The sequence below is a fragment of the Coregonus lavaretus genome (genome assembly GCF_964263955.1).
Source record: "Coregonus lavaretus genome assembly, chromosome: 39".
NCBI lineage: Eukaryota > Metazoa > Chordata > Actinopteri > Salmoniformes > Salmonidae > Coregonus > Coregonus lavaretus.
The window spans coordinates 18873138-18886693 of record NC_140026.1 but is presented as its reverse complement, the minus strand read 5'-3'; the positions used below and the strand labels follow the sequence as shown (position 1 = coordinate 18886693).

The following is a 13556-nucleotide window of genomic DNA, read 5'->3' as shown; positions in this document are numbered from 1 at the left end:
TGTGCAAGAGATGATGTGCAAATAGAGATACTGGGGTGCAAAAGAGCAAAATAAATAACAATATAGGGATGAGGTAGTTGGGTAGGCTAATTTCAGATGGGCTGTGTACAGGTGCAGTGATCGGTAAGGTGCTCTGACAACTGATGCTTAAAGTTAGTGAGGGAGATAAGAGTCTCCAGCTTCAGAGATTTTTGCAATTCGTTCCAGTCATTGGCAGCAGAGAACTGGAAGGAATGGCGGCCAAAGGAGGTGTTGGCTTTGGGGATGACCAGTGAGATATACCTGCTGGAGCGCAGACTACGGGTGGGTGCTGCTATGGTGACCAATGAGCTAAGATAAGGCGGGGATTTGCCTAGCAGTGATTTATAGATGGCCTGGAGCCAGTGGGTTTGACGACGAACATGTAGTGAGGACCAGCCAACAAGAGCGTACAGGTCACAGTGGAGGGTAGTGTATGGGGCTTTGGAGACAAAACGGATGGCACTGTGATAGACTACATCCAATTTGCTGAGTAGAGGGTTGGAGGCTATTTTGTAAATGACATCGCCGAAGTCAAGGATCGGTAGGATAGTCAGTTTTACGAGGGCATGTTTGGCAGCATGAGTGAAGGAGGCTTTGTTGCGGAATAGGAAGCCGATTCTAGATTTAACTTTGGATTGGAGATTATTAATGTGAGTCTGGAAGGAGAGTTTACAGTCTAACCAGACACCTAGGTATTTGTAGTTGTCCACATACTCTAGGTCAGACCCGTCGAGAGTATTGATTCTAGTCGGGTGGGCGGGTGCCAGCAGCGTTCGATTGAAGAGCATGCATTTAGTTTTACTAGTGTTTAAGAGCAGTTGGAGGCTACTGAAGGAGTGTTGTATGGCATTGAAGCTCGTTTTGAGGTTTGTTAACACAGTGTCCAATGAAGGGCCAGATGTATACAAAATGGTGTCGTCTGCGTAGAGGTGGATCTGAGAGTCTCTCTCTTCCTTAATCTCTTTTAACTCTCCTTCTTTCTTTCTACCTCCCCCTGCAGACGGAGATCTCCTGGAACAGCAAGCCGAGGGGGGGCTGTCCGCAGCAGAGCCGTCTAGTGAGGCGCCCGTGCACCGAGCTGCTCAAGTACCTGACTGCCACTGACGACATTCTCCTCCAGACCAAAGCCAGCGAAGCCAAGAGCGCCTGGGGGGGCGGCGGCAAAGACAAGGGCGGCCTGCTAGGCGCCTCCTCCACCTCCTCGTCGCCGTCCTCCTCCTCCACTTCCTCCTTCTCCTCGCTCTCCTCCTCCTCCTCGATCGCCTCCAAGAAGAAGTCATCCTCGTCATCCGTCGTGTCGCAGCAGCAACAGCAGCATCACCAGCGAGGTGAGAGCCGGGCTGCTGGCGAGTGTAGTGTGGCTGGTGTGGGGGCTGGGAAGTGGCGTCGTTGCGCTCATGGGGCTGGTGGCACTGAGGGACAGTCCGAACCCGCGGCGGCACCCACTCCTGTCCCCCCAACACGTAGGAACGGCAGTGCCCATGCCCGCCCCAAACTGGAGCGCAGGCCGTCCAGTGAAGAAGGAAGGCCGCCAGGTCCGCAGCCTGCGGTGGACGCGGGGCGCCTGGCAGCCGCTAGGTTCATTAGGTACATGCATTCTTATTCTCTCCCTCCTAGAGAGACGGGTCAGACAGGCAGCTGTGGGCGTTGCCCTGAGGTGGGCACTGCCACTCAGGCTAGCGAGTGCTGGGGCGGGCATGGCCGTGGTGCGGCGGCGTGTAGGCATATCACAGTGACCATTAAGAAAAGAGAGGGGGAGCCGGGGCATCCGTTGCTTAGCCAGCTGCTGACCTCCAAGCAGAGGCCCGCCCGCTATCGGGCCCACTTGCTCCCGCCCACTACTACCCCTCAGCCCCGCAAGAGCAGTTCATCAAGAATGAGCTCTGGAGTCCTGGAGAGGGATCAGTGTCCCAGCCAGGCTATTGAGGTGGAGGAGAAGTACAGAGGGACTGTCAATATCAATCCCGGCAGCAGGGGTCTCAGACAGGCCAAGGAGCCTGATTCGGACCCCTTGTTGGCCGAGAGCTTAGGCCTAGGCAACTGGGTTAGCCAGCCAGACCAGGGGCTAGATTTGGGGCTGGAGCTGGGCTTCGGTTGGCCGGAGGTTGGCCTGGTGGAGCAGGCTGGCTGTTTCAGGGAGGAGGTCCGCAATGATGATGCCATGTGCAGCCCCATGGCGCTCTCACAGGGCCTGCCAAGCCCACTCTTCCCAGATTCTAGAATTCCAGACCCCACGCCCTCCATCACACAAGGGCAGCAGCACCTACACAGGCAGGCAGTCTGCAGGCACCCCGATGACCAGGGCCTACCATTGTTAGGTAATCATCGCTGCATCCCCGCCCTCTCTCTCTCTCTTCTCCTGCTCTAACCACTTTCCAGTTTGACTACACACTAACCCCTATGCTAATTCGACGCTAGCTATCACTCTGAGAACAACAAATAAATTGCTAGATGCACGATCTATTCCAAAAGGCATTCTTTCTAATTGGTACAGACCCTTGCCTCAAGATTGACTTAAGGGGAGGTGGGAGAGGGGTAGTAGCCTGTTACGCGTTGATACATTATGGCATCTGTTAAATAAACAACTATCTGGCTGGATCAAGCTGAGTGTTCTGAATGTCTACCTAGCTAGACTCGGCAGAGCACTGCTCTAATGTCTAACTGAGCTTCACTCTTTAGCTGCAGTTGGAGACAGCCAGAGCCTCAGGCAACTGCACAAGCTTCCTTGACTCTCCTTTCTTCCTCTGCTTTTGGTTCCAAATGCATGCGACAATTACTTCATGGGGGGTGGGGGTCACCACCACCACCACCTCTCATTGCCATGTGTACTGTTTGTGCCCGATTTTTTTTTTGGTATTGAGTGGGATATCTGTGTCAAACGGTGTACTCTGAACACATGTGCTAATGCCATCACTTCATCCTGCCTCACAAAGTGAACAGTCAACCAAAAGAACAGATGGGGTCAATAGAGAAAGCCTATTGGTTATTTGCTCTTCTAAACCAATAGCAAGAGAGCATTATTCTAATCGTACTAGGTTGGGTTTTGTAACATTACCTGATTTGAATGCCCCAATCTGAGATCAATTTGCAGATGTGGACCTGATCTCTTCTGCCTCAACTTGTTATCTATCTAGTTAAATAATTACCAATGCTCCTTTGTGTTCTGCAGCCAAACCAACCACCTTGCCACTTCCTTTGACCCCAGAGTCTCCAAAGTAAGTGCAAGAGTTTTTCAACATTCTACATAGACCAGACAACAACAAAAAAGAACAAAGACAAATAAAAAGACAAAGAATTAGCACCAAGATGAGGCATTTTGTTAACTCTCATTTCCATTTCTAAGATCACAAAGCCCTTTTATTAAAGTCACATTTTCCTGTGTTGAGTAAATTGGTGTGTTCAATCCCTTTTGTCTTTCAGTGACCACAAGGGATCACCGTTTGAGAACAAAACCATTGAACGCACATTGAGTGTGGAGATCTCTGGAACCCCAGGTAAGCATCTCATGTGTTTTCAGGAAATGTATGAATTAAGATCCATATATGAATGAGTGGGGCTTGATGCAAATATTCACACAAATGTGTTGTGTTATAATGGAAAACCCTAGTTCTCTCACTTAGCCAGTTAGGGGTTCAATTACAGTCACTGCCTCAAGGCTTTTCACACCATCTTGATAGTTCCATAAAAGTTCAGAGTTGAAGGTGAAGGACTAGGACACGGTGTGACATTTTTTATATGCCTCACTATTGATTAAGCTTTCCAATCTCCTTTGGGTTTATTAGACAGATCCCCCTCCTCTCGGTGAAGAGTTAATATACTGCCACTCCTTTTTCTCTCTCTCTCTAGTTTCGATCTTAATGCCCTTTGACTGTGATGCTCACCAATACATCACTGACAATTGATGTGTCATTATTATTGTTTTAATTGGTTTTGCCACGTAATTCAGTTTCGACCGATATTATCTGTCTCTTTTTTTCCTCAGACAGTCTGGTAATTTGATTAGAGACATGGAAGGTAATGTCCAATGGTAAGGCTTGATATTTATGGGAAGGATGCCATTTTCCAAACGGGGTCAACGCGGGGTGATTTTAGTAGTATTATTGTCATTATCCCTGTATATTATATACTTATTCATTAAGTGTGTCGGTGAGAAGCTACAGACAAAAGGTAATTAAAAGCCAGTCAAAGAGAATGTCAGCCAAAGCTAAAACACCAGGCTTCAGCAGTTCTTCTCTCTCTCTCTCTCTCTGAATTATGCAGGTAATTATTTCACAACCCCCCCCCCCCCCCACCCCTCCTTCCCTGAGATTAATCATCCCAGGTCAATAAAAACAAAATGGATGCCCTTTTCTTCTTCTTCACAATGTGTTGTGGCAATGGGCCTTTTGGTATTAATTTACTAGCGGGGAAAAGAAATGGGCCACGATGTAACATGCCAGACTCGCCCCCGAGACTCAAGGTGACGTTTTGTTTGGGAACGAGGACCAATAGGAATTATCTGCAGTCTCTTTAGAGTTGGAAAGGGGGTACATTTGTGGGACACCAATGCCCCAAGGGGGGTCCTCCAATTGACCTTGCTCCACTTGCCATTTAACCCTGTGTGTATATGAGCATCAGAGGTCAGAGGGGACACCCATAGGGAATTAAGAGCTGTGGAGCAATCAAACTGTTCATATTTCTTTATTTTTACTGTGTGTGGGTGTGCCTCTGACTGCTGGCTTAAATCCTGTCGCATTCTCCTCATGTCCCTGTGTTCCTGCTCCAGCCATAGTTAATAAAGCCAAACTCTGACTCCACTGCCCTTTGCAGATTTGGGATTAGATATTAGGGAAAAGCAATTAGAAGGAAAAACTCATGGATATTGAGCCCCTTCCGCTTTAGGATTAGTCTAGTCCCGTGCGGTAAGCGACTTGGGAACTCTGGATATGGAGAAACGTGGGGAATGAAATCTCTGTGATCCCTTGAGTTAATGTCTGCCCAATAGCCCCGCTCAAGTAGATCTGGAGATTATGGTTATTTAATTGATAACAAAAAGGAGATAAGACAAAGGGGGAGGGGCCACCTTCAGGACAGGGAATTATCCGTGGCAAGTTGAAGGAGAGACATTTTTATATCTTTATTAGGAGTTGTAATAGTAGGCCAGTAGTAGATAAACATTTCAGTTGTAAACTTTTCCATGACATGGGGTGGGAAAGGTTTTCTTCATTATCAGTAGTGATGGTAGTAGTAGGCATAGTAGTAGTAGTAGTAGTAGTAGTAGTAGTAGTAGTAGTAGTAGTAGTAATACTAGTAGTAGCAGTAGTCGTTGTCGTAGTAGGATTTAATACCGCTAACCGTACACTAGGCCCTTAGTTGTTATTGTTTTGTCACTGAGGTAAACCTGAGGCAACCCCACTACTCTGAATGAGCCCACGGATTTCACTGGAAGGACTAATCTCCTCTCACTAATAGATTTACTCTGCACTGTGTTGTCTTTAATTACAGTATCTCATGACACCGGGGTTTGGGTCTATGTGTTGCTATTTGCATGGCTTACCACCGGATCAACTCTTTAATCCCCGAGTCGGAGTCATTCGTTTGGAAGTCTCTTTGCAATTTACAGTCCGGACAGAAACAGATTAGGAAAAAAATGAAGAAAAAGACAAAAAAAACTGGCTATATGATAAGTGTTTGTGTCTGCCGAGCATCCATCACCAACTGGTTTGACTGAGAGGCGCATATTTATCTAATTCTGATTTATTTCGACACGGCGCTAATGGCTCCTAGTTTATGACCCTAGTGCGCATTGTTTTGCACAGATGGCGTTCCATTGGCGAAACAGAAGTTCCTCAGGCACCGCGCTGGCCCTCCCTCCCTTCCCTTTTCATAGCTCATTTCATTGGCATAATGATAAATATAGCCCTCTTTCTCAGTTCTCTCTCTCTCTCTCGCTGAAATGCTGCATCAAGTCTCTGTGTCGCTATCGGTGTACCACGTCTGACTGTTAAAGTGGGACGGGAGTTTGCGGCTCGGTTTAACGTAAAATCCAGATAATAATTCTAGATGATAAGCTGGTCGGATTAGACAGCCTCAGGAAATGGCCCCGAAACAGATTTTTTTTTATGTATCAGTCTCTCTCTCGCTCTTTCTCTCTCCCTCTCTCATTCTTGTTCTCTCTCCGTGTCTCTCTCTCACGCTCTCTTTCCTGGCTCCGAGCCGTCCCAGTAAATACTCTTACACTGGATTTGATACTAATAGCTGTCATTTGGTGCAATTCACTGTGAGGGAGAGGAATGTGCATTCATACAATTTGCAAAGACAGGTGTTCAAAGTGCCTAAAATACATTCCAGAGAGGGAGGCTGTTTGCGGCTATTGTGTGTCTGTGTCCATGTGTCCGTGTGAAGGTGCATGTGTGTCTGTGTGCTGTGTATTAGTCTGGAAGAGAAAGACAGACAGTGAGAGAAAGAGAGATGATGAGAGACAGAGAGAGACAGAGAGATTGATCCAGAGAGGAAGACAGACGGGGAGCAAGGAGGGGAAGAGACAAGAGGGAGACGAGAGGGAAGGGACTGCCTACCTAGCGCTGGTTGTTTGTGTATGTGCATTAACAGTGCTATAAAGCGGGCCCATCTCAGGAATTCCCATATAACTGCCATCTGTCGGCCTATAAATCTGTCAGGAGGGGTCAGGTTCGGCACGAGCCACAGAGAGGCAGGCAGGATCTGAGAAGAATGACAACCCATTACCCCAGCAGACACTGAGCCTCCATTACCAGTCAGACATCTCCCCAGTGCCAAGCCGACACTATCGTATGACAGCGCAGTGGCATGCCATAGCAACATGTACCTCCGAATACTGACATATCTCGCTACCTTGACTGGCAGTAGAGAGAGGAAGCCTGAGCTATAGGACACTTCGCTTTTTTTAGGCTACATTTGAGGGTTCAAGTCGAGATGCTATATATTTTCAAAGGATGGTCGGTCGAGGAGGATGTGTTCTATTTGTCCCCTGCGGATGTGTGGCTTTCTCTTCTTCCTGAACGAGGGATTGTCCAAGGTCAGGGAGGGAGGGAGAGATGGCGGTGGTAGCCGAGCCATGTAGCAGCTCCACCATATTAAGTTACACAGAGCATTACATTAATCTGTCAAGATTGCAATAAAATACGGATCAGGATTAGGAGCAGGAATGAAAGTGAATATTTTAATCAAGCCCCTGTATGTATCCACTGTCTATAAACAGGTTGTGGGGAATGGAAGGGGAGGGAGGGAGGTGTAGAGGTAGAATGCATTATAATTCCATTCTCTTATCAACCCTCTCGCTCTCTCGCTCTCTCTCCCTCTCTCTCTCCAGGTCTGACACCACCTACCACGCCCCCCCACAAAGCCAGTCAAGAGAACCCTTTCAAAGCATCACTCAAAACCAAGTTGTCTTCATGCTCCTCGTCTGCCCTGGCGTGCAAGAGGGTTCGGCTGAGCGAGGCGGGCCCCTGCGGCCCCACGACCCTAACCCCGGCCCTAGGCGGGGGTCCCTCCAGGAATGGCCCCGAGCAGACTGAGCTGTATGCCCAGCTGAGCAAAGTGTCCACTGCCCTCCCCACCTTGGTGGTCACTGCGACGACAGGGGGTTGCCAGGAGGAGCACTGCGGCGGCAACGGCAAGCGGGGTGCCCAGCCCCGCAGCTACAGCGACCACGACTATTGTCAGTCGACGGCGGCCAGCACAAAACGGGAAGCCGCCGCTAATGCAGCTAACGCTAATGCAGCTGTCGCTACTGTTACTATGACGACTACTACAACAACCCCTCTGATGCCCAATCCGGCCATTGCGGAGGACAGGCATGTGACATGTAAGGACTCAGCCATGCCACCCTCCTCCTTTTCTTCCTCCTCCTCTTCTACATCTTCTCCTCCATCTTCATCCTCTTTGGCCAAGCAGCTGCAGCAGCAGCAGAGCTCTTCCCCTGTGGCTACGGAGGCTCGGGGGCAGGACCGGACCGCCACCACCCAGGCAAGACCACCCCCACCACAGACCCCAGAAGGGGACCAGCATTCCACCAGCAGGAAGCAGCCCTTGCGAGACCAGGAGATCCGGGCAGAGCTCAACAAGCACTTTGGCCGCCCCCAGCAAGCCATTTACAGCCAGGGTGAGAAGGGGGGGGAGTTGGTGGTGGAGGAGGGGGGGCAGGGAGGAGGGGAGAAGGCTGTAGCCCCGCAGCCGTCCGAGGAGAGCCCTGTTGGGGACGAGTACTACTGCAAGCTCCCTGGTTCTGGGTCTGGTTCTACTGGGTACCTGCACCCGGGCCTCCCGCCCTTCCACGAGGAACTTGAGCTTGAGGACCGCGGCGTGGAGGGACACTTCCTCTACCCCTGGGAGGGCACCCCCCTGGAACTGCTTTTCGAGTCCTGCTCGCCGTCCTGCTCGCCGTCCAGCTGCTCCCCCTCACGGGGCTCCGTCTCGCCTCCCTCCTCCCTCCTCCTCTCTCCCAGACACTTTGTCTGGCCCCGCTCGGGCTCCCCCTCCTCCCGCTTTCGCTCCCGGTCCCGGTCCCGGTCCCGCAGTTCCTCCTCCCACCACCGGAGGCGCTCCCTCTCCAGCTCACCTGACGGACGCCCCTCCTCCAGGTGAGTAAAGTCTCAATCTTTAGGTTCCCATGTCCATACTACCACGATGCTTAGAAATCTTGCCCATTCTGAAAATATTCAGACCCCTTCCCTTTTTCCACATTTTGTTACGTTACAGCCTTATTCTAAAATGGATTCAATTACTTTTTTCCCTCATCAATCTACACACAATACCCCATAATGACAAAGCGAAAACAGGTTTTTAGAATTTTGTGCAAATGTATTAAAAATAAAAACAGATACCTTATTTACATAAGTATTCAGACCCTTTGCTATGAGACTTGAAATTGAGCTTATGTGCATCCTGTTTCCATTGATCATCCTTGAGATGTTTCTACAACTTGATTGGAGTCCACCTGTGGTAAATTCAATTGATTGGACATGATTTGGAAAGGCACACACCTGTCTATATAAGGTCCCACAGTTGACAGTGAATGTCAGAGCAAAAACCAAGCCATGAGGTCGAAGGAATTGTCCGTAGAGCTCCGAGACAGGATTGTGTCGAGGCACAGATCTGGGGAAGGTTACCAAGAAATGTATGCAGCATTGAAGGTCCCCAAGGACACAGTGGCCTCCATAATTCTTAAGTGGAAGAAGTTTGGAACCACCAAGACTCTTCCTAGAGCTGGCCGCCCGGCCTAAGCAATCGGGGAGGAGGGCCTTGGTCAGGGAGGTGACCAAGAACCAATGGTCACTCTGACAGAGCCCCGGAGTTCCTCTGTGGAGATGGGAGAACCTTCCAGAAGGACATCTATCTCTGCAGCACTCCACCAATCAGGCCTTTATGGTAGAGTGGCCAGACGGAAGCCACTCCTCAGTAAAAGGCACATGACAGCCCACTTGGAGTTTGCCAAAAGGCACCTAAAGGACTCTCTGGTCTGATGAAACCAAGATTGTACTCTTTGGCCTGAATGCCAAGTGTCACGTATGGAGAAAACCTGGCACCATCCCTACGGTGAAGCATGGTGGTGGCAGCATCATGCTGTGGGGAGTTTTTTTAGCAGCAGGGATTGGGAGAATAGTCCGGATCGAGGGAAAGATGAACGGAGCAAAGTAAAGAGAGATCCTTGATGAAAACCTTCTCCAGAGCGCTCAGGACCTCAGACTCATTTCCAACAGGACAATGACCCTAAGCACACAGCGAAGACAACGCAGGAGTGGCTTCAGGACAAGTCTCTGAATGTCCTTGAGTGGCCCAGCCAGAGCCCAGACTTGAACCCGATCGAACATCTCTGGAGAGACCTGAAAATAGCTGACAGAGCTTGAGAGGATCTGCAGAGAAGAATGGGAGAAACTCCCCAAATACAGGTGTGCCAAGCTTGTAGCGTCATACCCAAGAAGACTTGAGGCTGTAATTGCTGCCAAAGGTGCTTCAACAAAGTACTGATTAAAGGGTCTGAATACTTATGTAAATGTGATATTTCCGTTTTTTATTTTTAAACATTTGCAAAAAAGTCTAAAAGCCTGTTTTTGCTTTGTCATTATGGGGTATTGTGTGTAGATTGATGAGGGGGAAAAAACTATTTAATACATTTTAGAATAAGGCAGTAACGTAACAAAATGTGGAAAAAGTCAAGGGGTCTGAATACTTTCCGAATGCACTGTATCTACTACTTAGCTTCATTCTAAGTAGTATGCCAGTGTGGATATCGGAACACAGCCAAGTTATTCCCTCCTGGTGGGTGCCATTTCCCCTCTGTTGTTCGAACGTTGTTTGAGCGTTGCATAAAGGTTGTGGGCGGCTCTGACAGTGCTCCCGGCAGCGGGTGGACAGCTCAGTCGTGTCAACAGGCCTCATCAGCCGTCAGAAACGTGTCAATAGAGGATAGGCGCTGTGGTCTGAGTCTCTTCAGTCTCCCAGTATGGGGCCTCCTTTAGTTTTAGCTGCTTCAGGATCCCCAGCTTGAACTAGAAACATGGGGGAGACTCATTATGTTCCAGAGGAAAGAGGCTTTAACAATAGGAGAGTGTGGCAGGGCCAGGGAGAATCCTTACAGGCTGGACTACTGGACAGTGGATTGTGCTAGCCAAGCTCAACTCTTTCAGTGTTTTACTATAGAGTAGAGGCTGTATGTATCACTCTTCTCAGAGTAGAAGTGCTGATCTATGATCAGGTCCCTCATGTACATAATCGTATTCATTATGATCTAAAAGGCTAAACTGATCTGAGATCAGCACTCCTACTATGAGAAGCTTGATACATTTGGTGTATTAGTCAGGTTTGGTGTATTAGTCATCAAAACGGTATATCTGAGAAAGAGGCAACTAGGAAAATGAGAAGCGACTGAGGCGTTGTGCTTTGGTTGCTTCAACGTTGTCAAAGCCTTGTTTCCCATGGCAAGGTTTTGTCACTCTCATCTCCTTCTCCGCTTTCCTGGGATCTCTGTTTGATGCAGTGCATGTTGTTTTAAGCTGCAGCTGTTGTTTTGCTGAGCGCCAGGAGAACCCCCCTTTGTCCCGGAAGATGAAAGCCAAATCTGGGAAGTGAGTTGAGTTCTGGACCACCTCCTCTGAAAACAGTGTGTATTATCACAGCAGCTCGGGGGAACTACATTTCCCATGGTTCCCTTTGATCAGAGCAGAGTGGGTACTGTGTTTTTTTAAAAGGAAATAGGTACTGAGTAGGACTACAAATATAAGGAGACTTTTATCAGCAAATTTGCATTGAGTGCCTTGCAAACTGGATAGACTCTTCATTCACTTCCCTCAAGCTCATAAGTGAGTTTAAGTTTGTTTGCTGGGTTAATGAAAGGTTTCAATGGAGGTTAGCTTTTCCTTCTGTTTTGTAGTCCTTTATCCTTGATAAATCACTCACTCTGATGACTATCACCAACCTCATGATACAGTACACCAAAAAAGTCAAAGGGTTTCTAAAGATATCAGGGTTAGTACTTGAAAGAAGAAAAACTTGAAAAAATAACCTTATAAAAGGTTATGGCTAAGGTTACCTGAGTAAAAGTACCTACATCTCAAGAACTCACTCAAGAACTCAAAGTGAAACAATTTCAACAAATCAATTTTTTCTCTCTCAAATCTCTCTACTTCCAAACTCTTGTCTTCCTCAACTTTGTGGACGTTTGACCATAGCCTAACTTCTCTCCCTCTATTATTCAAGTCTCCCTTCATCAGCATCAGTTCAATAATTAAGCAATGAGAGCTTGTACTCTGTGTAGGGCTACTAGCTTTAGAGTTAGGCCGTGTGGCCTAAGGACCTTCCCCTCATTCAACATAGATACGAGGTGTATATACTGGCCCTTGTGGGGGGAAAGGTGAGAACATCTCCCAGCTGCACTGTGCAGAAGCAGAGTATAGCATGTCAAATTCAGTAGAACTAGGAAAAAGTAAGTGTTAAGAAAAATTAGCAGAACCTATTTGGACTTTTGGTTATGTGTTTTTTTTTATGGTCAGATTTGACACTGTGGCTGTCTGTCATCTTGTAAGAAAAGGCTATGATTTAGGGATGCCAAGGGACAGTGACTGGCATATCTAGACAATATTATCGATTTTAGAGATACGCATCTCAGATATGTACACATTTTTGTGATATCCTGGATGATATCTTGATGATTATTGTACATTCCGTTTTTGCAGGTCTCGTCACAACATGGACTCCAGCACTTACCGATCCAGGACCCACAAAAGCCCTCACTCACAGTCTCGATCTCAGTCCAGATCCCCCCTTAGCCGCAGGCCAAGGTAAGGGTCCTACACATCCCTAACACTAAACCAGGGGTAAACAGCTCTGGTCTGATGATCCAGTCCCTGCAGTTAATGCTTGTTTTCATCCTTGCCTTTTAACCAAAAACAGTAATTGATTGAAAACCAGCAAGATTGTGGAACTTGAGGACCTGAGTTGTGCACCGCTGGACAATGTCCTTATGCACAAACACAGGCAGTGTAGAATATTGACACTCCTTCCAGCTCCAAAATTATTTGCCATTGATGAGCCTAGCGACACCAGGAAAGCCCCAAATCTTCCCATCTCTCCAATGCATGGCCAAATCTGACGAGGAAGTTGAGAGAGAAAAGTTGTACTTCTTTCCCCCAGATGAAGCCCTAAATAAGCAGAAAGTAATGACGTCAAGTAGTGCTGACAGTGGCAGCTGCCCAGCTTCCGACTGTGCATCTCTCCCGCTATCCACCCTCTCCTGCGGGCCTCCTACGGGATGCATAACCTTAACAGCGAGGAGGAGGCATCTTCTTATTAAGGCATTTGTTTGTTTCCCCACCCCTCTGAGAAATGTAGCCCTTCTCGTTGGTGGGTTTTCGGCCGATACGCTTCATAACTGCGGACATTGAAATGAAGGGCAGATGTTGGAAGGGCGGTGGAGGACAGTGAAAGTGATGGGTTTGGTTTGGTCCCTCGCAGGTACGACAGCTACGAGGAATACCAACACGAGCGTCTGAAGCGGGAGGAGTACCGCCGGGACTACGAGAAGAGGGAGTTTGAGAGGGCCGTGCAGAGGGAGGAAACAAAGTCAAAAAGCAATAGTGAGTTCCCCTGTCATTGTTCTGATCTCTCTCTTTTTGATATCTCTCTCTCTCTCTCTCTGCCTATCTCTCTACGTTCCCACTCACCCTTTCTCTCTCTCTCTCTCCTCTCTCTCTCTCTCTGCCTATCTCTCTACGTTCCCACCCACCCTTTCTCTCTCTCTCTCTCTCTCTCTCTCTCTCTCTCTCTCTCGCTCTCTCTCTGCCTCTCTCTCTACATTCCCACCCACCCTCTCTCTCTCTCTCTCTCTCTCTCTCTCTCTCTCTCTCTCTGCCTATCTCTCTACGTTCCCACCCACCCTTTCTCTCTCTCTCTCTCGCTCTCTCTCTGCCTCTCTCTCTACATTCCCACCCACCAGCACTCCCACTCTCTCCTCTCTCTCTCCTCTCTCTCTTCTCTCTCTCCTCTCCTCTCTCCCTCTCTCCTCCTCTCTCTCTCTCTCT

The 13556-nt window shown here is 48.5% G+C and overlaps 1 protein-coding gene across 1 annotated transcript in view; it reads left to right on the top strand.

The window, feature by feature from the left end:
- LOC311112983 (uncharacterized protein) overlaps positions 1 to 13556 on the top strand; it is a gene marked incomplete at its 3' end in the record, with an annotated part of 154558 nt that overhangs the window by 27331 nt on the left and 113671 nt on the right. The window contains exons 5-10 of the mRNA XM_084156109.1: positions 1022 to 2339; positions 3191 to 3236; positions 3442 to 3515; positions 7352 to 8621; positions 12213 to 12317; positions 12991 to 13305. Coding sequence (XP_084012235.1) covers positions 1022 to 2339; positions 3191 to 3236; positions 3442 to 3515; positions 7352 to 8621; positions 12213 to 12317; positions 12991 to 13305 — 3128 coding nt within the window. The remainder of the gene's footprint in view (positions 1 to 1021; positions 2340 to 3190; positions 3237 to 3441; positions 3516 to 7351; positions 8622 to 12212; positions 12318 to 12990; positions 13306 to 13556) is intronic.